The 25,183-nt window shown below is 45.8% G+C and overlaps 1 protein-coding gene and 1 long non-coding RNA gene across 4 annotated transcripts in view; one reads left to right on the forward strand and one right to left on the reverse strand.

Annotated features, from left to right (window-relative positions):
* Nucleotides 1–25,183, forward strand: part of LOC147105992 (UPF0606 protein KIAA1549) — a 319,715-nt gene that overhangs the window by 209,953 nt on the left and 84,579 nt on the right. For all 3 annotated transcript variants that reach the window (XM_086008618.1, XM_086008615.1, XM_086008617.1), the window contains exons 6-9: nucleotides 3,123–3,309; nucleotides 6,139–6,198; nucleotides 8,922–9,067; nucleotides 23,396–23,573. In XM_086008618.1, coding sequence (XP_085864744.1) covers nucleotides 3,123–3,309; nucleotides 6,139–6,198; nucleotides 8,922–9,067; nucleotides 23,396–23,573 — 571 coding nt within the window. The remainder of the gene's footprint in view (nucleotides 1–3,122; nucleotides 3,310–6,138; nucleotides 6,199–8,921; nucleotides 9,068–23,395; nucleotides 23,574–25,183) is intronic.
* On the reverse strand, nucleotides 4,305–7,688 carry LOC147105993 (uncharacterized). The gene is made up of 2 exons (XR_015081312.1): nucleotides 6,419–7,688; nucleotides 4,305–5,962 (listed from the first exon to the last, which is right to left on the reverse strand). It is a non-coding gene; the product is annotated as an uncharacterized LOC147105993 (long non-coding RNA).

Genomic DNA, 25,183 nt, shown 5'->3' on the forward strand with positions numbered 1-25,183 from the left:
AATTACCGCTCCCGAAGCGGCCAGCCGAGTTCACAGTGCCTCCTCTTCATCGAACAGATGTGCACAGTGGCCTGGGCTACATTGTGGCAATTGGGGTCAGGTCTCCATACTGTCAAACTAGTGAAGTGCCTTTTTATTTTCACAATTGAAGCAGTTCAGGAAAATTGCAAATGAGTAACTAGGTGAAGAAGACGTGAACACACCTAAGCAATTCTCGACCATTCACACTATTGTAGAGCTTGAACTGAACCCCAACCCCTGCCATTCCACTGCAAGATATGGGGGTTGTTTTCAATGCTTCCCTATCACAGGGGTTCAGACAAGAGGATGAAGAAGAACAAAGGAGGTATGTTGGGGAGATGAGATGGCACCACACTGCTCATGCTCAGCATTATGCCGTCAACTGTATCTGCTGGCCATGCAGTCACCTGGCAATGACTATGCAAACTCAGGTTGATCAAGGAGCCAAATGCAGAGCTGCACCATCTGACTCGAGAAGACGTAAAGCCAACCTCCACTATAAGGACGGCACTGTCAGTGGTAGTCAAGGTCACCTCAACCCTGAGCTTTAATGCCTATGTGTCCTTCAAGGTCAGCAGAGGGCACATCTGCACTATCAGCCAATTTACTGTCCACATATGTATCAAATAGGTGACTGATGCATTGTTCAGCATGGCCAGCACTTTCATCTCCTTTCTCACTGATTATCAACAAGAATATGACAGAGCTGCCAATTTCCTGCACTGTTGGATTTCCCAAAGTACAGGGGGTTATTAATGACACCATATGGCCACCCAGACAATGGGCTGCTCCTCCCCTGGCATCACCACTTTCTCCTCCTCACCGTAACACTTGGACCACGCTATCTATTCAGCCTCACTTCCTTCATCCTCCACGGTGTGGGTTAGCTGAGCTGGCGCTTACAAAGTGTAATGCAAGATGTTGACTTGCTTGGATTCAGTGGTCAGCTGTTGTTCTAGGTCACAATAATAGAAGTGCTGACCCTAAAAAAACAACATCGAACAGAGAAGCATTGCAGCTAAGTGTTGTGGCTGTGTTCGGTGTCAGCCTAGCCAATGTGCTCCAGGCCTGATATTTTATTAGGAAATCGCATTGTTTTGCAATGCATGGAGCCACTGGTGGCAGCATAGAGAGGGAACGGTGGCATATTTTAAGTTGTGAGTGATTGGGGGGAGAAGACATGAAAATGCCTGGTGATACTTACCATGAGCTTGAGGAAAACCTTTGGCTTCATCTTTCTACACTCCCTCAATAATCTTGTAGCTAGGGATTCCTGCAAGTAGAGAAGTATTCTTAAGATGCTGATTTTAAGGAGTACATGCAGCGTGAGCACAGGTCCATCCTATATATCAATAACTGAACATACTTTGTGGAGCTAGCATGATTTGGAAGGAAGAGCCTTTCAGTATGGCAACAATTTCAGATATAAGTTGCAGCCTGTATGTGTACCATGCTGCTGTATAGCTTTGCATGCTAAGCATTAAAATACTTTAATGTTGCATGAAAGCTTTGGGAGTGTCATCAGGAGAAGAGTAACCAGCAGAAGGGTAACCGGTGCATACATGGTGTAGATCATGCTGTAGACAACTGTTGGGTGGTCTTACTGTGTGCCTTTCCTCAGGTCTGCCATCTTCTAACATATTTTGAGCCCGATCCTCTGGGTGTTGCAGAGAACAGTCAGCTATCCTACCAGGTGTTTGCACCAGGGGAGGGTGATTAGTGTGTGCTAATCAGGCAACCCTCTTTTGTCAGCACCTCAAGGGCACCATCTGTAAATGTGCCTGTGTGCTGTTTGTTGGATAGCAATAGTGCACAGCTGCAATCCCCTTCTATTCTGTTTATTTTAAGATGGAAGTCTTTTAAATATGATACAGTTCCCTTTGTTTGCTGCCATCAGGGACTCATTATGATCCGCATTGTTAAAGAGTGTGATATCCTGGTAAAATATACGGCCTTGAGCACATCAGCTAAGCTGACACTCCAGTGTGGTAGTGCCACGTTGTTAGAGGTGCTTTTCGCTGAATGAGACATTAAACTGAGGCTCCATCTTGGTGTTCAGGTGGCGTTAAAGATCTCCTGTCACTGTTTGAGGAACCGAAGGGAACTCTCCTGGTATCCTCGCCAACATTTCTCCTTCAACTAACACCACCAAAAGCTGATCAACTGCTCATCGATCTGAGTAATGTCTGTGGGGGCCTTGCTGCTACAGAATGGGTGCTATATTTACCTACGTAACTTCACGTCAACGTAATTACAGTCTTCAACCCTTGCATCATCCATGTTTATCCGACAGACGCCTGTGTGGGACAAATGGCGCTAACCATTACCATAGGAGCCAATTACAAAGGCATCGCTTATAATGCACAACGGCTGTTTCGAGCAGTTCAATACTACTTCTGTACATACTAATTTAAAAGGCTCTGCTGATTTCAGACAAAGTCAGGTATTCAAGGAGTTTCAATCAGCTGTTCATACCTCGTTGAAGTCCGATTACCTTAGTGATCCAACTGCTAACAATTAGAGGCAGTTACTAAGTAAGATTTCCTGTTTTAAAAAATAAATATGTTGGTTACTTAGCTTTTGAGTTACACTGTCCACCACGTATAGCGGAAAATTGTGTTAACACCAACACTCCCCCTATAAGCGGTGGGGACTGTAGTTGCATGTGAAGTGCTTGGAGCTACAGGGCAACATAAATACAATCCCAACTGCATGTGTATGGTGTGTGCGCGCGCCTGTGGAATGGGAACCCAGAATGAATCAGTACCTATAGGAGAAGAGAAAATCAAGACAAAAAAAGTAGCCATGGGGTATTGATGGTGAAGTAGGAATGAAGCGCAGCTCTCAATTTTGAGCAACCTAATTTGGTTAGTTCATGCTCCAGATAATTTCAATCATAAAACAGCACTGACCGGCCAGTCTAACAACAAGAGGCCTTCAGAGATACCCAAGAAGAAATGGGATGAGTGAAGAAGCTACAAAACGCTGTTATCCATCTAAACAGGATTTAGAATGTCCCATGCTTAATTTCCCGACACTTCTGTAACACTCTGGTCTCTCTCTGATGTCCCATTATTTTTTTTTGGTTTCATGTCACTCAGGTTATAAATGTTACCCACGCAGCGGAGAATTTTGGAGGATTGCGGCAAGGTCCTGTCAATATAACCTTCGCTATCAACAGTCCAAGAGGCTTCCTGAATGGCTCGGATGTGAGCGACTTGCTGAGGATACTGAACCTGGTGGAGTTTAGTTTTTATCTGGGATTTCCTGTCCTAAAGACAGCCGAGCGTAAGTTCTTTAATTTGTGTAAGGTTGTGACATCAATGCACACAGGCTTCTTAACTGACTGATGATTAAACTGAATTAGGCATCTGGTTTATTTAGCCAATCTAGCAGGAGTGAAACTTTAGACGCATATTTTTCAGATACACAGCAGAAGCTGCCACGTTGATGCATTGGGGCACGTGTTGGGAGCTGAATTGATTTGGGGAGTTCTGATGTGTGATCCAGTTTAAGGGTAATACTGGGCAGTGTTTTTTTTTATGACTTTTTATTTTCATCAAGGTGGGGAATGTCAGTGCTGGCGAAAGCTGCACTTTCCATTTTGGGACTTCAATGTCAGAATCAATCACTCCCAGCTTAAGGAACAAGGTCTAACCTGTTACACACAGCAGTAAGCTTCAGAAATGCTTATAGAATAACCAGCCCCTAAATAATTGCACTCATGAATTTCTATATTTACCTGATTGGAAAAATGTACCAGTGCTACAACTGTTACGTGGTTTTACCAGAAGTTCAGAGTTTGGGAGGACAGTACTGATCCAGGAGAGCACTCACAATTCATGGGGATGGTCTGATTGGTACAACTCGGGGTTCCAGGCAAACGCCACACCCAGGACTAAAGTGTGGACATCACTGGGCAGGAGGGCAAAGAGAGCAGAATGAAGGAGCAAAGTTTCAAATGGGCTATGGATATATGTTTCCATTGTGATATATTTATCTTGTGTTCCACCGTAAGGCATACTCCTATAAACAAGACCTCCATCTTTACACTCCAAAATATGATTTAATATGCACATTATCTGGTCATGGCACGTTGCCTAGGGGTCTTTCAGAGACGGTCTATCTTAACCTTGAAATTACCGTAAAGAAGACAGAAGAAAAATACATCATGGACAGAATCGCTTGTTGCTTCAGTTTCTTCACTGGAATTGACTCAAACTGTGTCATGTTATTCTAGCCATCGGACATTGGAAGAATAAACACTCTATCAGACCATGTGCCACAGGCTATTAATGACTAATCAGGTTTATTGAAGTAAAAATTGAACAGTTACAGAAAGTCAGTGAGGCAGATCTCATTTGTTTGCAGAACGTTTCACTTACACCACATCCAGTACAAAAATAATACACGACACAGCACTTTGCTAACTCTCTTAATGCTATTTGGACCAGTATCTGTATCACAAACTTATATGAGAGGTTTAGTCTACCCTCCAGGGTCTGGGTGCTCATCTCCATCTTAACGGACCCATTAGAAGTGATGATCCAGGCAAAGGCTATTGCACTTACACTGAGATCTGTGGTCTGTATTTTCTTCCCTGACTCGGGGTCGCTAAGGCTAATTGTAGCTGCTGCCAATTGAACTTCAAAGGGTACGAGGGCCCCCTCCCCTTAGAAAACTGTCTCAACCTCTCCAACCCCCTTTGATTCCTTTAAAACTTTCCTGCAGATAAAGAAAATCAAATAAGGGAGTTTCACAGAAGCAAATAGAGCTGTCACTCAGCAGTGTTCAGAGATATATGGCTGGTCTCCAGCCAAAAGCTGACAATCTGCCAGTTTCAGTATAATAGTAACTATGCAGGTAGCTGTCAGGAAATGCTTCTTGTAAGGAGTCAAAACCAACAACTTTCCAATTGCAAATGTCAACATACTTAAGCATCTCTTGTCTCGTTGCAGCAGTCTGTAGCCAGGTCATCTATTAAGAGCAATGCACTGGCTTAATGAGAGCACGGCTCTCAAACTGTTTCATTCAGAGACAGTCTATTTTAACCTTGAAATTACCGTAAAGAAGACAGAAGAAAAATACATCATGGACAAAATGCTTCATTTTGTCCCATTTACCTGGGAAATTTCTCAGATTGCACATTAAAAATGTTTTACACTGCTGAATCTGTTGATGATTTGGCTAATAGCGCCATCTCTAAACCACAATCTCGAGTTGGTCTTTGCGAATCTGGTACTGATGGGGGTGGATTCACTTTGGCGACTTCATACAGATCTAGTGACAGGGTGCAGCACAAAAAGCAAGGACAGGCAAGAGCTTGAAAAGAATGTGCAGGTGAGCAGTGTTCAGGTCTCTGTAGTTGCCTGTTGGAAGGTGTGAGAGCAGTTCATGTTGGCTCCTGCTGCTCTCGGCTTCGGGCTTCACCATGTTGGTCACTCCTTTTTGCTAGCTGGCAAATTATGACCTGCAAACCCGTGACCAAACTACTCCTTGGCAGAGCTGGTTGGGTGCAGGAGTGTGGCACGCCATCTTAATGTGCTCTCTTACATAGTGTCTGTTTTTGACCATTTGTTGCATAAGTATATTGGTAAAATATGTAATTGGGGGTTCCACTGATAGCTGAGTGAATCTAGTCAGCAGCTGAGTCATATGGACCAGGATGCCAGGTTCAACCTCTGGTCTCGGTGGTTCTGGATGCGGGAAGAGAATAACATTTGGTTAAGGTTCCTGGCTCTGATCGCGGTCTGCAGACTCCTGCTGGTATACGGATGTGTGTGGCCATAGACTAAACACGGGATTTCAGCTTCGGCTGTTGTGCTCCTCTGGTTGACCCACTACCAGGACTCCATTGAGCGCTCACATTACGAATGGTCGCGGTGCCAACAAGCCCTTGGTGCCTGTGAAACTGTATCACAGCATGGGGTCTTCACCTCACCTTTGGGAAAGGAGGGGAGAAAAATTGGCAGAGAAATTCATGATAAAAACAGGGTGACCTTCTGTTGGTTTAGTCCATGTGTGGAGGGGTGTATACAGATATAACTTACTAAAGCTATGTTTGACTCAAGATAATTCAGTTGCATGTTCAACATCTATGCTTTTAAATTTTTACAGCCATCTATTACCCTGAACTTAACCGGTCACACCTGCTGAAGGCTTCCTGGATAAAGACCGGTACGTTTCTCGGGCCCATGCTGTCTGCACACCAGCAACCACCCCAAAAGATTTAGTACTGTGGACTTTGAAGATTTGCTTGACCAGGCACGATGAACATAAGAATCTGCCTTATCCACTTCATTGTTGGTGTAACATTTCAAGTGTTGTGGCCACTCAAAGCTCCAACATGTAATGGTTCCTAACCAGAACAGCTGTATGTGTGTATTTGAATGCATACCTTTGTTTTTCTGCCTTTTCTTCTGAAGGAGTTAATTCCTTGATGGAGTTTCCTTCCACGGGACCAGCTATCTTGCACAAGTGGCCATTGCTCATGTGTCATCCTTGACTGTGAGAATGGGGAGGTAGTTCATTTCAGCTGAGACTGACCCTGTGCTTGAAAGAAAAGAAAGACTTGCATTCAATGTTCCCTGTAATTTTTGGGGGGGGCCGCACAGCCCATTCAAAATACCGCACATGCGTGGTTTTTCTATTTAAAAGTCGGCAAGTCGGCTGCGCGGACCTGTGGAGCGCTGTGCGGCCACGCAGCTTAAAGGGAACATTACTTGAATTTATATAGCGCCTTTCGCAACCTTGGACGTCCCAAAGCGCTTTACAACCAATTAAGTACTTTTGAAGTGTAGTCACTTCTGTAATGTAGGAAAACAGCATCCACACACTGGCACTTACAGCAGGGGTTGCCGTATAGTCATCAAGAGTGGGAACTGTGGTCCATATTGTCCTCCTTAACATGGGGCGCTAAGAGCCAATTGTAATGTCCCAAATGAGATCAGCTAACTCAGCACAAAGCTTGGACCCCAACTGGTCTGTGTGGCTCAGCTGTTCAATAGATAAACCTTCTGAGCTATGGGAAAAACAATGCACTCCTATTTGTTGGATTAAAAAAAATGTAACTTCACATAAAATCCTGAAGCTGAGTAACAAATAATAACCGAGTTATTAATAGTAAAAATTGAAAATGCACAGTCTATCGGCATCTGTGAAGAGAAAGGGCAGGTTAATGTCTCAGGTTGATCTTTGTCAGAGCCTCACCCACAGTTCGAACAACAAACTTGTCTTTTCTCTTTTGAGATGTTTACAGACCTGTGTATTTTCAGCACTCTGTTTTTATTGTACTCTTGTTATCGACATCATCAGCACTGTATTTTGGTAATTCTGTATTTTTCTTAAAGGAAAAAAAATTAACACTTTAAAAAAAAAAGTGTTGAGCAACCTTACTGTCACGAAAAGGGCAGCACGGTGGCATAGTGGTTAGCACTGTTGCCTCACAGCGCCAGGGACCCGGGTTCAAATCCGGCCTCGGGTGACTGTCTGTGTGGAGTTTGCACATTCTCCCCGTGTTTGCGTGGGTTTCCTCCGGGTGCTCCGGTTTCCTCCCACAGCCCAAAGATGTGCGGGTTAGGTTGATTGGCCATGATAAAAATTGGCCCTTAGTGTTAGGGGGGATTAAATACGTGAGGTTACGGGGTTAGGGCTTGTGTGGGATGGCTGTCAGTGTAGGGACCGGGTGCTAGGGTTTGGATGATCAGCCATGATCTCGTTGAATGGCGGAGCAGGCTCGAAGGGCCGAATGGCCTACTCCTGCTCCTATCTTCTATGTTTCTATCGCAGATATGGATAGGTCTGTGGCAGAAACCATCTCCCAAACCACAGAAGTGTTTACTGCCTGGAGCCCATCAAACTGCACAAAATAAAAGTGGTTGAAAAGAAAAGGAAAGGAGTTGCTCATGTGATTCACACATTTCTGACATGGACATGCCTACAGTTTGAGCATGTGCACACAGTGACCCATCCCCATGGGGAATTGGAGAGATCTGGGAAACGGTCAAACCCTGGAGGCAGTGCAGAGAAGTACCATGAGGCTGACCTCCAGCATCGGGGGATTGAGCTACGAGTGAAGATTACAGAAACTGAAGCTCTTTAGCCTTGAAAGGAGGAGACTGAGAGTTGACCTTACAAAGTATATAATATCATAAATAGTATAGGACAGATATACAGTATATGGGAACGGAAGCATAGTGGTAATGTTACTAGACTAGTAGTCCAGAGGCCTGGACTAATAATCCGGAGGCAAGAGTTCAAATCCCACCATGGCAGCTGGGGAATTTAAATTCAGTTAATTAAATAAATCTGGAATAAAGGCTAGTATTAATAGTGGTGACCATGAAATTACCGGATTGCTGTAAAAACCCATCTGGTTCACTAATGTCCTTTTAGGGAAGGAAATCTGCTGTCCTTACTGGTCTGGCCTATATGTGACACAGCAATGTGGTTGATGCTTAGTCACTCAAAGCAATTAGGGATGGGCAATAAATGCTGGCCTTGCCAGCGATGCCCACATCCCATGAACGAATAAAAAATATATATCAACTACTACACTACTTCAGTGTAATAATCTGCTATCAGTAGAGGAAAGGTGTGCAGGAGACAGAACTGATTTCAGGAAGAATTTCATCACACAGAGCAATCAGCACTTGGAATGGTCTCACAGGTATGATTGTAGAAAAGCTTAATCATTCAAGACAGCTGGACATTGCAATTGGGAGGAGGTGCTTTTCTTTCTGGATGATGAGCTTCCTCATCTGAATTTATCTTGTAACTTTCAAATAAATCTGCATAATGCTACTGATATGTTGCAACCATCTGGTCAAATTTCATTTCATTCTATGAATAATAGCTTTTTAATTCAAGTATGTAAAAGTAGCTGTGGTTTCTCTGCTCAGTACTTTTAGGTGTGCACGACAACCACATACAGGACAAAACTTTTCAAGCTGAACTCGAGCGAAAACTAGCTCAGCTTATCGGTGAAGCAACTGGGTCAGCAAAACGTTGGAAGCGGGCCAGCACCTTGGGGAATAACACTGTCCAGGTAGGCAGAGTCTTCCAAATGACAATGATATTCTGCTGCTGTTTGATTTCCTCATCCTGCAGGCCTCCGCAGCTGAGCAGAAGGGAAAGCTGGTCTGTACCAGCTGGTATCTTCTGTTCTGATCGACAGAAAGTAACGCAAGGATTGGATACAGTCGGAATGGGTGTGTCTGTGCACAAGATGTTGAATGTTGAGAAATGATCGATCAGCCATGATCTAATTGAATGGCGGAACAGGCTCGAGTGGCTGAGTGGCCTCTGTTCCTATGTTGGTGGAGTTCTATCCCAACCCATGTAATAATTGACTTGACATGGCAAACTGTATATCACTGCGTCAAAAACTCTGCTGTACTAACTCATTTTGTACATTTTCATGGCCTTTTGTGCAAGTTTTGGTTAAAAAATCAGCCCATTATTGTAATTTGAAACTCTGGCATCTGTTTAATCAGTTTTTAAATAACGTTTTATTTAACTATGTTTGATTTCTATAGGATAGTGAAGAAGTGGAACAGATTACCATTCAATCATGGATGATTACTGCACAGAAACAGGCATTTGACCTGTCGGGTTTTTCTCCATATGAGCCACCTAGTCTGATCTCACTCCTGTTTGCTCCTCATACCAGACGGAGTCGCTAAATTCTGGCTGTTAATATCTTTACTAGCTCAATACCTGTCAAGTAAGAGGGCTGAGATATTCACAGATCTGTTTCATTCAGTTGGGCAGTGTGGAAGGAGCAGCCTTGAGTGAGCACCATGGTCTTTTCTAGATCCAGCATTCCTTATGTTTAAGAATTATCAGGTTTCTGTTCCAATTGAGATTTAATGGCAGTAATAATTGAGAAAAAACCCTTCCAGCATTCCAACTATACTAGCGACAGTTTGGGAATCCTGCTTCACCCAACGTCAAAAGGATCACGGGCATAGTAACCCTCCACTTTGCCCCCAAAAGAGTCATCCTGTTTGTTTATCATTAGTTTTCTTTTAAATCCTCAGTTGAGCCACTTTTTTTCTGCAATTTTCTCTCCTCCTTCCAAAGTTGGGGCTAGTCCCCTGGGCACCCCATACTGCACCCAAGTGGCCATTTTCCATGAACAAGCCCAAGCAGCGAGTGTCAGCAAGTTGTGAAACCGCAAGCAGCACAGCAGGGATCAGGAGTGAGAACCCTGACTGACTATTCCCACCCCCACCTTGCACTAGCCCAATGGCATTGAGGCCAATTGTTAGGCAATTTTCTCTCCACGGATGTTGCCTGGCCCGCTGAGTTTTTCCAGCATTTTCTGTTGTCATTTCGGATTTCCAGCATCTGCAGTATTTTGCTATCGTGTTATGCATTAACTACTGGTGTGAGATTGATTAACTCGGCACGGACCGCAACATACAACGTGAGACTTTCTCGCCTGTGTGGCTTAGTACAACACCAAACCGTGCATTGGGAACCTTTATTGAAATTATTGTTTCACTTGTAGGAACGGAGGTTCCTATCAAAAAGACTGAGTTCGACTCAGGTAATTAAATTAATGAACTTTAATGAAACCAAACGAGTTTAAACTGGAAACTGCTAGAACACATTAATAACAGGTCTACTCTCCTTGAGGGCTCCGCGAGGACTGATCCTCTGGTCAGGAGACTGACGTCATGACATCATCACGTTCTTCCCGGCATTGGGGCATCACGTGACTAACGGTATGACGTCATCACGTTGAAACCGTGCTGTAAAGGTAACTAGGCATTGTACAGTCAAACAGTGTAATTAAAGGTACAGGCACAGCCAGTAACTACATTGCTGTTAAAGGAATTATGTACAACCGCTCTGAGTCCTTTGGTGGCTCCACCACACACTGTACATTTGATGAGTGATCCCAGTGGTTTAATTGTGATTTATCTTCATCCAGAAGTGGTATCCATGATAAATGGGAGGTCACATAACCACCATCAACAACAACAGCAACTACTTACACTTGTATAGTGCCTTTAACGTAGAGAAATGCCCTGCAGTGTTTCACACCACTGTTACGAGTCCATTTATTTTTACGCTATGTTTTTATTTTTCAAATCCTACTACATTAAAGAAAAATATGGTAAGCAGTAGTGTGCTAAAGCATCAGGGAGTCACAAGATGGGTTCAAATGGAGAAGATCTTTTGGCCCATTTGACCTCAATCTCCCAGATTGCCAACCCTACCATATTCCCAGTACAACACGGTTTCTTAAGTGAGTCCAGCCTTTCTACCAACCAATTACAGCTATTGATCACCTACTGTGTAAAGAAATACTCCTGGCATTTATCCTCAACTTGCCATTTACAACACTGACCGTATGCCGTTTGGTCTTGGTGCTTCTGAAAGTATCGACTGGTTTACCTTCCCTATCCTATTAAGTATTTCATTTACTTCAAAAAGGCCCTCTTGTTTTGAGGCTAAAAAGTCCCAATTTAGCTGCTCATTGCTGATCGCTCACCCACCTAACACTGAGCCCAGTCCATCTTTGCATCACCTCTTAGATCTGGATGCCCCCCTTATGTCTTGTTGATTTCTGAGCGTTTCTTTTTGAGGCTGAAGGACCATATCTTAATATCCCTCAGATCAAACGACGTCGAAATTCTCGGCTTGCATTTCACTCTGGCATTTGTTGTATGATAATCCACTACTTCCTGCTGTTTATTCTTCATACAATGGGTTATTAAATTATGCACAGGAATTCCCATTGCTGTGAACCTATGAGCCCTTCGAAGGTTGTGCTAAAGGCCTTACTTGTTTAAAAACTGCACACAGTGTGAACTTTCCTCACTCATACTTGTTTCCCTTGTGCAGGTTTTTAATTGTCTCATAAATCAGTGCTTTCTCCATCTCTCTGTTAGGTACTCTGTGTACCTCAGTGTATTTGATAGAGTAGAAGTAGTTGCCACGGAAACAGTTACCTCTGAAAATCCGTCTCCCCTTTTTCTTCTGTGGAAGTGATTTTGAACTTTAACCTTTGAGATTTATGAGTTTGCTTTGTGCCTTATAAGCATGAGTACTTGATTCCCTTTTTCTCGCACATGTCTGTGATGTGTTTATTGTATAAAACAACACTGAAATATCAGAAGCAGGGTCGAGAGCATCTGCAAATGGAAGAATGTGTTTCATTTTTCCAGTGCAGTACAGGGTTGCTGAGTCCTTCTCCTCTGCTTTGAAGATATCCCTCTGCGACCTCTGCGCTCCTCTAATTCTGACCTCTTGTGCATCCCCGATTTTAATCGCTCCACCATTGGTGGCCGTGCCTTCAGTTGCCAAGGCCCTAAGCTCTGGAATTCCCTCCCTAAACCTCTCCGCTTCTCTGCCTCTCTTTTCTCCTTTAAGACACTCCTTAAAACCTACCTCTTTGACCAAGTCTGCCCGAATATCTCCTTATGTGGCTCAATGTCAAATTTTGTTGATAGCGCTCCTGTGTAGCGCCTTGGGACCTTTTACTTACGTTAAAGGCACTATATAAATACAAATTGTTGTTGTTTAACAGGCTTCCCTTGCAAGGCTAGGTGTGAGAATGACTGTCCGTGTCCGCTGTGGCTCAGTGGGTAGCACTCTCGTCTCCGAGTCAGAAGGTTGTGGGTTCCATTCCCACTCCAGAGACTTGAGCACAAAAATCTAGGCTGACACTCCAGTGCAGTGCCGAGGGAGTGCACTGTCGGTGGTGTCGTCTTTTGGATGAGACGTTAAACCAAGACCCCGTCTGCTCCCTCAGGTGGACATAAAAGATCCCACGGCACTATTTCGAAGAAGAACAGGGGAGTTATCCCCGGTGTCCTGGCCAATATTTATTCCTCAGTCATCATCGCTAAATAAACAAATTATCTGGTCATTATTACATTGCTGTTTATGGACGCTTGCTGTGCACAAATTGGTTGCCACATTTCCTACATTACAACAGTGACTACACTTCAAAAGTATTGCATTGGCTGTAAAGTGCTTTGGGACGTCCGGCGGTCATGAAAGCCACTATAGAAATGCAAAAATGCCCTCCAAGCAGCCAGAGACCTTTTGCTTCTGATGCAGCAACATCAGGGAACCATTCTGCAGCCAACCACTGTGTCAGTGGCATCCCACGCAAACCTCTCCTTTGTGACACTGAGTGCCTGACAGTCTGACAACCCCATGGCCCGATTATTTCCTTCCCCCTCCATACCATCTGTATGCCAAACAGAAGCAGCTGACTGATCTAGTTTATAACAGTTATTTGCAAAACCCCAGTAGACCTTGTTATTTTTTAAAAATGGAAGGGACTGGAAGGGACTATTGTGATCTGTAAGGCCAGTTCAAAAAATACTCTGCACCAGACTACCGCTTGCACCCCTCCGTCGCTTTCTCCGCCAGATATCGATGTAGTTCTCTCATGATTCTGCCAATGCTTTCCACCCCTCATTCAGTCTGTTCCATGGGTTCACCAGCTTCTGTGTAAATGAGTTACATCTGAATTCCTCTTCCGAGTTTGAGTCTGTGCCCCCTAATCATAGAGTTTAATCATGTTACATGGATAATTAGGGTTCAACTTTTTCTATAACCATTAGGGTTATGAATGCTTCTGTAATATCTCCCCTGATCTGCCTTTCCTTCAAGTGTTTACAGCCTCAGCTCATAGCTTGGGTGCTGAAATCCAGGTATCAGTTTGGTGGGACCCATTAACAAAATTTCCATTTGATTTTTTTTTTTTTTTAAACAGTTAATGTGTTTTGACCAAATTGGTGGGAATGCTTATGAAATGTTCGGACTGATGATATCTTTGAGGGAAGTGGATGTAGAGGTGCAACTGAGGCTGGCATGCAAGGTGAATTGAATTCTCTGAAGATAGTTATATACTCTGGGTGCTTTAGTGTCTGTTATTAGTGCTCTCTCGCTCGCTGTCACTCTCCGTTACTCCTTCGCAGTCAGAGCTTAGATCAGGTCATTAACATTTGCTGTGGGGGGAGGGGGCAGTTTTTTTCCCTTCCCCTTTTCATTGACTTGTTGCTTGGGGTATGGTTCCACGGGCACCAGCTGTCCCCTAGTATCTTGCCCAAGTGGCCATTCTCAGTGGGTGGCTTGAGACACTGACTGGCATCACAGTTGAGCCTGGTCCAGTCATCACCCAAGACCAACACATGCACTCTTCCCGGCAGGAGTCACTGGATAGGTATGGAAGCACTCACTGATTTTTTTTCACTTCCCTAACCAGAGGACATTGAGGCTTTACCCCAGCTGAGAAACAATACTTAGGGTAATAAAGGGTCGACAAAATGCAAGGGGTATTCATCAAATCTTCGTTCTTTTTGCTAATGTAATTGTTATAGGAGTTTTCATGGTACCTCTCCATTTGTAAAGGGGCTAATCTTAAATAAAGGGTTAAACCAAATGGCTTGTTTACGTAACCCATTTGGATTATTTGTAGTTAGAATGAGATGTTTTTATTTGGAATACTTTGTTTTAAACTTTATGGGCTGGATTTTGATACTGGAGGCGTGTAGAAGGCGGGACTACAACTTTCGGGGTTGTAGTCCGCCTCCATCGAGTTGTGGCCAACCCATGCGATTGTCACTTGATTGACCTTGTTGAGCCTGCCCAGCGGGCTCAGCAGGCCAATTAAGGGCCACCCGGCAACAGGTGACATCACAGATTGACATTTCATCTGTCAAGAGCTTTTGACAGATGAAATATCAGCGTTTGACAGCTCTTTGAAGCTGTCAAACACTGACAATCTGTACTCTAAGTTAATTCCTTCCTCTCAGGCTGATTTAGAGATCTCTCCAGAACAGAAAGCAGAATGCTGCAACTTTTGACAGCTCGCGGCCATTCTGCTTTCTGTGCCGGTGAGATGAGGGACTCCCGAGACCTGAAGGAAGGAAGGCTGTAAAGGTAAGTAAAACTTATTTGAACACTTTACACACACCAAACACACTTACCTCTGCACTCATGCACCCATCACTCACCTGAACACCGGACATCTCGAACCCTCCAAGCCCTTCAGCCCGACGGTCCGCCTCGCTAACTTGGCGTGGTTTGGAGCCGTCGGGAATCCCACACTTCAGGGATAAAAATAAGAATTAGGCCAAAAACTGCCTGTTAACTACCCGTTAACAGGCAGTTAATTGGCACTAATCCCCTTCCCGCCTCGGGGAGGCGGGTCCCAGCACAGGTTGGGTACCCGCCTCCTTTGAAACCGGCATGGAGGCGGGATGGGTTCGTGCCCCCCGATTTTGCGATTTTTAACCCCCCACACGCCTCCAATCCCGCCTCAACAGCCCAATGAAAATCGAGCCCTATATATTTAAAGAAAAACTGCAACCGATGGTAAATGTGTGTTTCTCCCCCTACAGTTAGAAATATAAACTGCCTGACTCGCCTTGTTCCAGTGGTAGCAGAGATCTGCTATTTCATGGACATTGCAAGCTGTCGCTGGATTTGCCTGCTCCACTTTACCTAGAATCTCTTGGGGAATGACATTGTGTGGAAATATAAACGGGAGTGGGGGCGAGAGTGTCTTTGGTAGAACAATATATTGCTGCTTTCTCCAAACCTATGCTCCGGCATCGTGTGAGAGCCACAGAACCGTGGGATCATGAACTAAAAGTGCGAAATAACCTTTCAAATGTCATGGTTTTAAACAATTTTGTTAGACGCAGGAAAGAACACACCTTCAGACAGATTCTATAAAATGGACAGAAAGAAGTAAATAATTTGCTTTTATATATTGCCTCAAACAGCTTTACAACAAATTAAGTACTCTTGAAGTGTAGTCACTGTTGTAATGTGGGCAAATGCGGCAGCCAACTTGCCCACAGCAAGGATCCACAAACAGCAAATCAATGAACAACCAGCTAATCTGTTTTGAAGGGGTTGGTTGAGGGAGGAATGTTCACCACAACACTGCCTGCTCTTTGAATAGTTTTTATATCTACCTGAGCAAGCATACGGGGCCTCAGGTTAACATGATCGACATTTCTGACAGTGCAAAACTCCCTCGGTACTGCACTGAAGGGTCAACCTTAGCATATATGCTCAGGTTAGTGGAACTTGAACCCATGAACTTCTGACTCCGAGGCAAGAGTGCAACCAACTGTGTCAAGCTAACATTGACTTCTTGTTACAGATTCTCCCACATAAATCTTTGCTGAATCTTCCCTAAGCAACGTTCTATATAAAACTGTAGTTGGTCTGTAGCATTAACCATGGGGAAATCATCTAACAGTAACTCGTGCCCCTTCCAGCAAGAATCACTGGATAGCTTAGTTCCTATCCATCATGGGACTTGACATCTCAGGAACAGTGTAACAGATGGTCGGTGCTTTATATAAAAAGTAGTAATTCTGAAGCAGTTCTGTTGATATCTTAAACTGTGACTTAAACTTCTGCCTAAGAATGATTGGTAGGTATTAGTTATAATCTAATATCTGCTTAAAATAGTAAACCTTTTGGGGGCTGTGTAGTGTAGTGAATTAGACACTGGCCCTCACATGACATGAGTTTTGACAGTCACTAGCCAGTTCTCAGTAGACACAGACCAAGAGTAGCTTACTGAATCTTCAACGTCACCACACACAAGCGATGACTCACGATGTCTCAGTAAATGTGAATATCACTCGGCTCCCCTCCAGTTCACAGTCTGAAAATCTACAGACATGTCCAGCAGAACAGGAAACAGCCCATAAAAATACCATCTGTTTTTGATAGTCTGAGGGCTGGATTTCTACATTAACATGTTCAGTTAAACGAAATTCAGTAAAGTCAGTAGTTATTTTTGGGTGCGTTTTTCCAGTAGTGTTGTGTTAATATGCTCAGGGACGTCTTAGCCTTGCCCACATCAAAGTTTCCTTACATCCTTTATGTTATGGGATGGTTCCCTTGCAGTCGATTCTGCCCTGTTTACATTGTGAGGCAATGGGCACAAAATTCACCCAAGTACAGCTCCTCAGAAGTCATGAGCATGACTTTAAAGGTCATTGGGGGAATTCGTCAACCTCATTTTGGACCACATCTTGGCACTCTGATCATCAAATCAGTCTGAAGTAGAGAACAGCACAGTGTCTGCTCCCTCTGGAACCCCTTTCCTAGTGCTATCCCTCTGTTGCTTGATAGTGGAGAGCGAGCTTATGAAAGGAAGTGATGGGAATTCACTCGACCCTCTGGTTAGTTTTTTTTTGTCCTTTACCTCGAGGAGTTGGAATGCCTGAATTCACTCAGATTTTACAACTGAGCTTTACAGGACGAAAGCTGCCTTTTAAATTCACTTTATGTAGCCATAAGACGAGGCTGGGACAAGCAGATGCTGAACTGATGTGAACCTCTCTCTGATGTGCTGTTTTTGTGTAGCTGAATCCTTGCCCTTGCCCCTCCCCCCCCCCCGCACTAGTTTGCTTGGGGTTTGCTCGATCCTTTTGTCGTGCCGTTTGTCATGTACAGACTTGTGTCCATTGATTAGATTACAAGTTGGGAAATATCATCCCATTTTAGTAGAAAATGTTTCCTACATTTTATTGAATTTACATCTTTAAGTGCTTGAGACAAAATTGCCTCAGTGCAACAAGAGTTCATATTTTATTTGCGAGATTATTGACCAGATTGAAGTTAATAGGAACTGGGAGTTCTCCAAGTGAGGGGGAGAAATTCAAAACGAATGATTACTGTTGTATATCTGTAGGGCCTCTAGTGATATTTATTAAGATGTGTATTCATGTAGTTAGTATTAACTGGTATCTCGCTTGATAATCAATACCTTCTGCTCTGGATGAGAGAATTCAAATGCTGAAACATTGGGCAAAATAATTAACAATGGCTTCCTGAGTTCTACGATGTTTCTGGCTACCAAAATGTCGTCATCGGGTGGGGAGGAGGAAACACAATAGGAGGGGGCCACAAACTGGTTGGGTGGGTGAGGGCCCAAATAAGAACATAAGATGTAGGAGAAGGAACAGAAATAGGTCATTTGGCCCCTCGAGCCTGCTCCGCCATTCAATAAGATTATGGCTGATCTGATCTTGGCCTCAATTCCACTTCCCTGCCCGCTCCCTTACCATTCAAAAATCTGTCTATCTCCACCTTAAATATATTTAATGACCCAGCCGCCACAGCCCTCTGGGGAAGAGAATTCCAAAGATTCACGACCCTCTGAGAGAAGAAATTCCTCCTCATTTCCGTTTTAAGTGGGTGCCCCCTTATTCTGAAATTATGCCCTCTAGTTCTAGACTCCCCCACGAGGGGAAACATCCTCTCTGCATCTACTCTGTCAAGCAACTTCAGAATTTTATATGTTTCAATAAGATCCCCTCTCATTCTGCTAAACTCCAATGAGTATAGGCCCAACCTGCTCAACCTTTCCTCATAAGACAACCCCTTCATCTCTGGAATCAACCTCATGAACCTTCTCTGAACTGCCTCCAATGCAAGTGTATCCTTCCCTAAATAACTTGACCAAAACTGTAATCCGTACTCCAGGTGTGGTCTCACCAATACCCTGTACAGTTGTAACAGGACTTCCCTACTTTTATACTCTATTCCCTTTGCAATAAAGGCCAACATTCCATTTGCCTTCCTAATTAATTGCTGTATCTGCATGATAACTTTTTGTGATTCATGACAAGGACCCCCAGATCGCTCTGTACCCCTCAGCATTTTGTAATCTCTCTCCATTTAAATAATAATTCGCTTTTCTTTCCTTCCAAAGTGGATAACCTCGCATTTTCCCACATTATATTCCATCTGCCAGATTCTTGCCCACTCACTTAGCCTATCATATCATAATCAATCATAATCATAATCAACTTTTATTGTCATTGTTAGTGCACAAGTGCAGTACAACGCAATGTAGGCTTGCGGCTCCCGAGAGTGTACATTTAGATTAAGACATTTAAACATTCAACATACATTTGGCTTGTAATACATTAACATAAACATAACCATAATAAAGTGCATTGGCAGATGTGCAGGCTTTAGAGTTTATTTGTGGAGTTCAGTCGGATGACAGCCCTGGGAAAGAAGCTGTTCCTAAATCTGGTCGTACGGGTGCGAATGCATCTAGCGTCTCCCAGATGTCAGGAGGGCGAACAGACTGTGGCTGGGGTGGGTAGGGTCTTTGATGATGGACCGTGACCTCCGTAAACAGCGTTTCTGGATTACATCCCTTTGGAGATTCTTTGAGTCCTCCACACAATTTGCTTTCCCACCTATCTTTGTATCATCAGCAAATTTGACTACATTACACCCTGTCCCTTCATCCAAGTCATTAATATAGATTGTAAATAGTTGAGGCCCCAGCACTGATCCCTGCAGCACCCACTAGTTACAGTTTGCTAACCTGAAAATGACCCATTTATCCCGACTCTCTGCTTTCTGTTAGTTAGTCAATCTTCTATCCAATCTAATATATTATCCCCAACACCCTGAGCTCTTACCTTTTATGTGGCACCTTATCGAATGCCTTCTGGAAATCCAAATACACGACATCTACTGGTTCCCCTTTATCCACCCTGCTCGTTACATCCTCAAAGAACTCCAGCAAATTTGTCAAACATGATTTCCCTTTCATAAAACCATGCTGACTCTGCTTGACTATACAGTATTATGATTTTTCTAAATGTTCTGCTGCTGCTTCCTTAATGATGGACTCCAGCATTTTCCCAATGGCAGATGTTAGGCTAACTGGTCAATAGTTGCCTGCTTTCTGTCTCCCTCCTTTCTCGGTGTCAAATTTAATTTTGTTTCATTTTCCAATATTCTCCCCTTTTTATTTCTTCTCTCCTCTCCTGAAAGTGCTGTTCTTGCTGGGATGTCGTCTAGTTAGTTGCCTAATTTACCTCTTCTGAATGGCCATTCTTCATGTCTTAAGTCTACACAATCCGTATTGTCAGAATATTCCACTGTGTGTGAGAGTCAGTTTATTGACTGAGCCACACGGAGCACCTGGTATAAGTTCTACGGTGGAATGGTAGAATAACATGGAAGAAAGCCAGTGATATACTAGATGATTGACTGACCAACACCTGTGTGTATATTATCTTCTATATATATATAAAGCGGCTCTTCTGTCTGTCTGTCCCGATGTCTGTCTGTCCGTTCTCTATACGTTTGAAAGTTACAGAGCGTACTGACGCGCGTGTCGCCTCAAAAGAAAGCTTGCGATTCCGGACCGGTCATAAGCATATTTACGTTTCGGCCGGACAAAAACCGCGCCCGCGGTATCCGAAAAACGTTCAGCCTTCCGCTCATTAGCATCTCATTAGCGACCATGTGACGTCGAGGTCGACCAATCGGACGGCGGGTTCCTTCCTACAGTTGAGTGTCGAGTGACTCGACGATTGACCAATCCTACGCTTCAGTGACCTGACCGGTCGACCAATCGGTGCGTGTGTGGGCGGGCCTTATCCTTCTGAACTGAGGTGAGTGGCCGCCATCTTTGATTTTTCACAATTTTTTCCCCACACTTTCAGTGTGTTAGGGAAGTAAGGTAAATATTTGAATTATGTGTTAGGGAATTAATTAACAATTTATTTGAGTTTTATATTGTGTTTAGCAACCCCCCCTCCTCCTCACCCTCGCGCAGGGGGGACTCGGGGCCTGAAGCTCAAAAAATTTCTCTCTCTCTCTCTTCTTCCCTCTCTCTCTCTCTCCTTCTCTTCCCTCTCTCTCCTTCTCCTCTTCCCTCTCTCCTCTTCCCTCTCTCTCCTTCTCCTCTTCCCTCTCTGTCTCTCTCTACTTCCCCCTCTCAGGTTTCACGGTAGCGCGGGCGGGCCGCCCGAAGTTTCCCGCTCGCTAACGGCCGCCAAGCCGCCCTTGCCTGCTCCCCGCGGGCCGCCTCACGCCGCCCGCACTGACCGCGCATGCGCCGCCCGCACTGACCGCGCATGCGCCGCCCGCACTGACCGCGCATGCGCCGCCCGCACTGACCGCGCATGCGCCGCCCGCCCGCAGCGGCCGTCCATCAGCCGCGCCATACGCGGGGGACCTCAGCTCCGGTCCGTCCCGGCCTCAGAACCGGACCTCAGGCGCTAGGCAGGGGGAGGGGCCGGAGAGAGGGACAGAGGGGAGTGGGGGAGGGGAGGGGGTGGGGGAGGGTAGGTGTGGGGGTGGGGGAGGGTAGGTGTGGGGGTGGGGGAGGGGAGGGAGGGAGGGAGGGAGACAGGGGAGGGGACGGGAGGGAGAGGAGGGGAGGGAGGGATAGGACAGGGAGAGGACATGACAGGGAGAGGGGGGACACACGGGCAGGGAGACCAAGCGCCCCAAAATTGCCCTCGCAACGCGGGGCTCCCCAGCTAGTATAGATATATATCGAAACATCCAGATGTTATGACAGGATAAAGTAGAACAGAATTAGAGGTAGAACGCAGCTTGCCTGAGTCGTATGATGCCTATTAACTGTGCATTTTCTATCGTCTGTACTAATCAGTTCTGTGCATTAATTCCTATTGTTTTCCATTGTCTGAAATATTTTGAATGCCAGTGAGCAGCGTTTCTTGAACCAATAAACTGGGCCAAAACACCCATGTACTACTGAGTCTCTTCTCCCAACGGCATCCTTCTACCTCTTCTCCCTCCCTGTTGGGCCTCTGGTTCCTCTCCTCTGGTGTACTGCTGGGTCTCTGGTTCCTCTCCCCCAGTATATTGCTGGGCCTCTCCTTTCTCCCCCAGTGTATTGCTGGGCCGCTCGTTCCTCCACCAGTGTATTGCTGGGCCTCTCCTTTCTCCCCCAGTGTATTGCTGGGCCTCTCCTTTCTCCCCCAGTGTATTGCTGGGCTGGGCCTCTCCTTTCTCCCCCAGTGTATTGCTGGGCCGCTCGTTCCTCCACCAGTGTATTGCTGGGCCTCTCCTTTCTCCCCCAGTGTATTGCTGGGCCTCTCCTTTCTCCCCCAGTGTATTGCTGGGCTGGGCCTCTCCTTTCTCCACCAGTGTATTGCTGGGCCCCTCCTTTCTCCCCCAGTGTATTGCTGGGCCTCTCCTTTCTCCCCCAGTGTATTGCTGGGCCGGGCCGCTCGTTCCTCCCCCAGTGTATTGCTGGGCCGGGCCGCTCGTTCCTCCCCCAGTGTAGTGCTGGGCCGGGCCACTCGTTTCTCCACCAGTGTATTGCATTGCTGGGCCGGGCCGCTCGTTCCTCCACCAGTGTATTGCTGGGCCGGGCCGCTCCTTTCTCCCCCCATGTATTGCTGGGCCGGGCCGCTCGTTCCTCCCCCAGTGCATTGCTGGGCCGGGCCGCTCGTTCCTCCCCCAGTGTATTGCTGGGCTGGGCCGGGCCGCTCGTTCCTCCCCCAGTGTATTGCTGGGCCGGGCCGCTCGTTTCTCCACCAGTGTATTGCTGGGCCTCTCCTTTCTCCACCAGTGTATTGCTGGGCCGCTTGTTCCTCCCCCAATGTATTGCTGGGCCGGGCCGCTCGTTCCTCCCCCAGTGTATTGCTGGGCCTCTCCTTCCTCCACCAGTGTATTGCTGCGCCGCTTGTTCCTCCCCCAATGTGTTGCTGGGCCTCTCCTTTCTCCCCCCATGTATTGCTGGGCCGGGCCGCTCGTTCCTCCACCAGTGTATTGCTGGGCCGGGCCGCTTGTTCCTCCCCCAATGTGTTGCTGGGCCTCTCCTTTCTCCCCCCATGTATTGCTGGGCCGGGCCGCTCGTTCCTCCACCAGTGTATTGCTGGGCCGGGCCGCTCGTTCCTCCACCAATGTATTGCTGGGCCGGGCCGCTCGTTCCTCCACCAATGTATTGCTGGGCCGGGCCGCTCGTTCCTCCCCCAGTGTATTGCTGGGCCGGGCCGCTCGTTCCTCCCCCAGTGTATTGCTGGGCCGGGCCGCTCGTTCCTCCCCCAGTGTATTGCTGGGCCGGGCCGCTCGTTCCTCCCCCAGTGTATTGCTGGGCCGGGCCGCTCATTCCTCCCCCAGTGTATTGCTGGGCCGGGCCGCTCGTTCCTCCCCCAGTGTATTGCTGGGCCGGGCCGCTCGTTCCTCCCCCAGTGTATTGCTGGGCCGGGCCGCTCGTTCCTCCCCCAGTGTATTGCTGGGCTGGGCCGCTCGTTCCTCCCCCAGTGTATTGCTGGGCCTGGCCGCTCGTTCCTCCCCCAGTGTATTGCTGGGCCGGGCCGCTCGTTCCTCCACCAGTGTATTGCTGGGCCGGGCCGCTCGTTCCTCCACCAGTGTATTGCTGGGCCGGGCCGCTCGTTCCTCCACCAGTGTATTGCTTTGATCCTATTCCTCCGTGCATTTCATTTGTTGCTGTCAGCCCAAACCAGCTTGCTGTGTAGCTGTTGAAACTCCCAGTGAATACTGTTCCGCTAAGTTTTGGCAACGCACAGGTTTGAAATCAAGACTTTTATACAATTTGCACATAATTTCTGCTCATTTGCAGGTTGTGAATATCACTAAGATCACTGGTGATGGGAACCCAGCTGAGCTGATTTACTTTGTGGAGAATCACATTGGGGAACGGCTCGGTGCTAATGAAGCTGCCAACCTCATCAACAAGGTGGATATACAGAGAGCAGCAATTGTTCTCGGCTATCGTATACAAGGTGCACTGGCACAACGTAAGTCTGCCTTTACTTCATTTATGAATGTCTGAAGGATAGAGAGCTGGCTAGTGTAGAAGGTAAGGAAGCGAATTGACAGCACTGATCCAGGCAAATTATTCCGATGCAGGGTTCAGATATCACGACACACAGTTAAAAATCAGAAACTTCATGTTCCTTGATTAATCAGCTGAGCCATGCAGACCAGGTTTGACCCTTTGGGCTAGAAATTCAGTGCATTTGCGCCTCTCATTAGCGCCCCCGAGTAAGCCCTAGTAAGCCAAGGAATAATGATGGAATGTGTTTACCATGCAGCTTATCATGTTTCAGGACATTCCAAGGCATTTCACATCCAATCAATTACTTTTTGAAGTGCATTCATTGTCGTTACATAGGCAAATAAAGCAGCTCCCTAATGCACAGCAAGATCCCACAGACTGAAAATGCAATACATGACCAGTTTTAATAATCTTGGTTGAAGGAGGAATATTGTCCAGAACATGGAGAACTCCCTGCTCTTCAAATAAGGAGATGGGGCCTCAGTTTACTGGCATTTTGAAAAGACAGCACTTCCAACAATGCTGTACTCCCTTAGTACAGCACTGAAATGTCAGCCTAGGTTATGTGCTCATATCCCATGATGGGGGGGGGTGGGCGGTTTGTCTTGGAGGTGAGAGTGCTTGCAGCTGAACCAGGCTGTAACTTTGGTTCGGGGGTGGGAGAAGGAACGGGACACAAGTTTTAGAATCATAGAATAGCACAGCACAATATCATTCTGCAATGATAGCTTCCCTTCGTGTAACTGATTGCAGATGGACATAAATCTGCAGTCAAGAGGCCCCCCGCCAGGATTTCCTCAGGATGGACCCCCAGGTCCATCAACAGAAGTTTGAAATCCCATGTTGTAAGTGTATTTGATCATATGGTTCTTTCCTTTCTGAACCTGTGAACCATCAGTCAATGCTAAAAGGAAGGCTTTGCATTTATATAGCACCTTATCACATCCTCAGGACATCCCAATACATTTTACAACCAGTGGATTACTTTTGAACTGCATTCACTGTTGTTGTGTAGACAAGTGCAGCAGCCAATTTGCACACAGCAAGGTCCCACACCAGCTGATGAGATGAATTTTTTTTGGTGGTATTGGGTGAGGGAGAAATGTTGGCCAGAACACCAGGAAAACTCACTACTCATCTTCAAATCGTGCCACAGGATATTTTACATCACCTGCGCAAGTGCCTCAGTTTATCTGAAAAAAATCAGAAAGACAGCAACCTCTAGCAGTCCAGCATTTCCTCAGTAGTGTACTGAAGTGCCAACTTAGATTATGTCCTGGAGTGGGGCTTAGACTTTCTGTCTGAGGGGTGTGAGACCTACCATCAAACCATGCTGACACTGAAGTATGCTGTAATTCTGGTCAAAATCTCTTTAAGCTGAGGGTATTATTGAAATGCTTACACCAAATGTTTTCCAGCAACGAATCATTTCTCACTTCCCCCCCACCCCACAACAAGCTAATGAATAATGTTGTTTTTCTTTCTATGAATTTTTTGGATGCATAATTTTCTGAAAGATGTTAATGCCAGAGAATTGGAACACAACAAACTGTGTCACTCTTAGGTCAG

Source organism: Somniosus microcephalus, chromosome 16 (genome assembly GCF_052327205.1).
Source record: "Somniosus microcephalus isolate GS21.2 chromosome 16, FLI_Smic_1.0, whole genome shotgun sequence".
Lineage (NCBI taxonomy): Eukaryota > Metazoa > Chordata > Chondrichthyes > Squaliformes > Somniosidae > Somniosus > Somniosus microcephalus.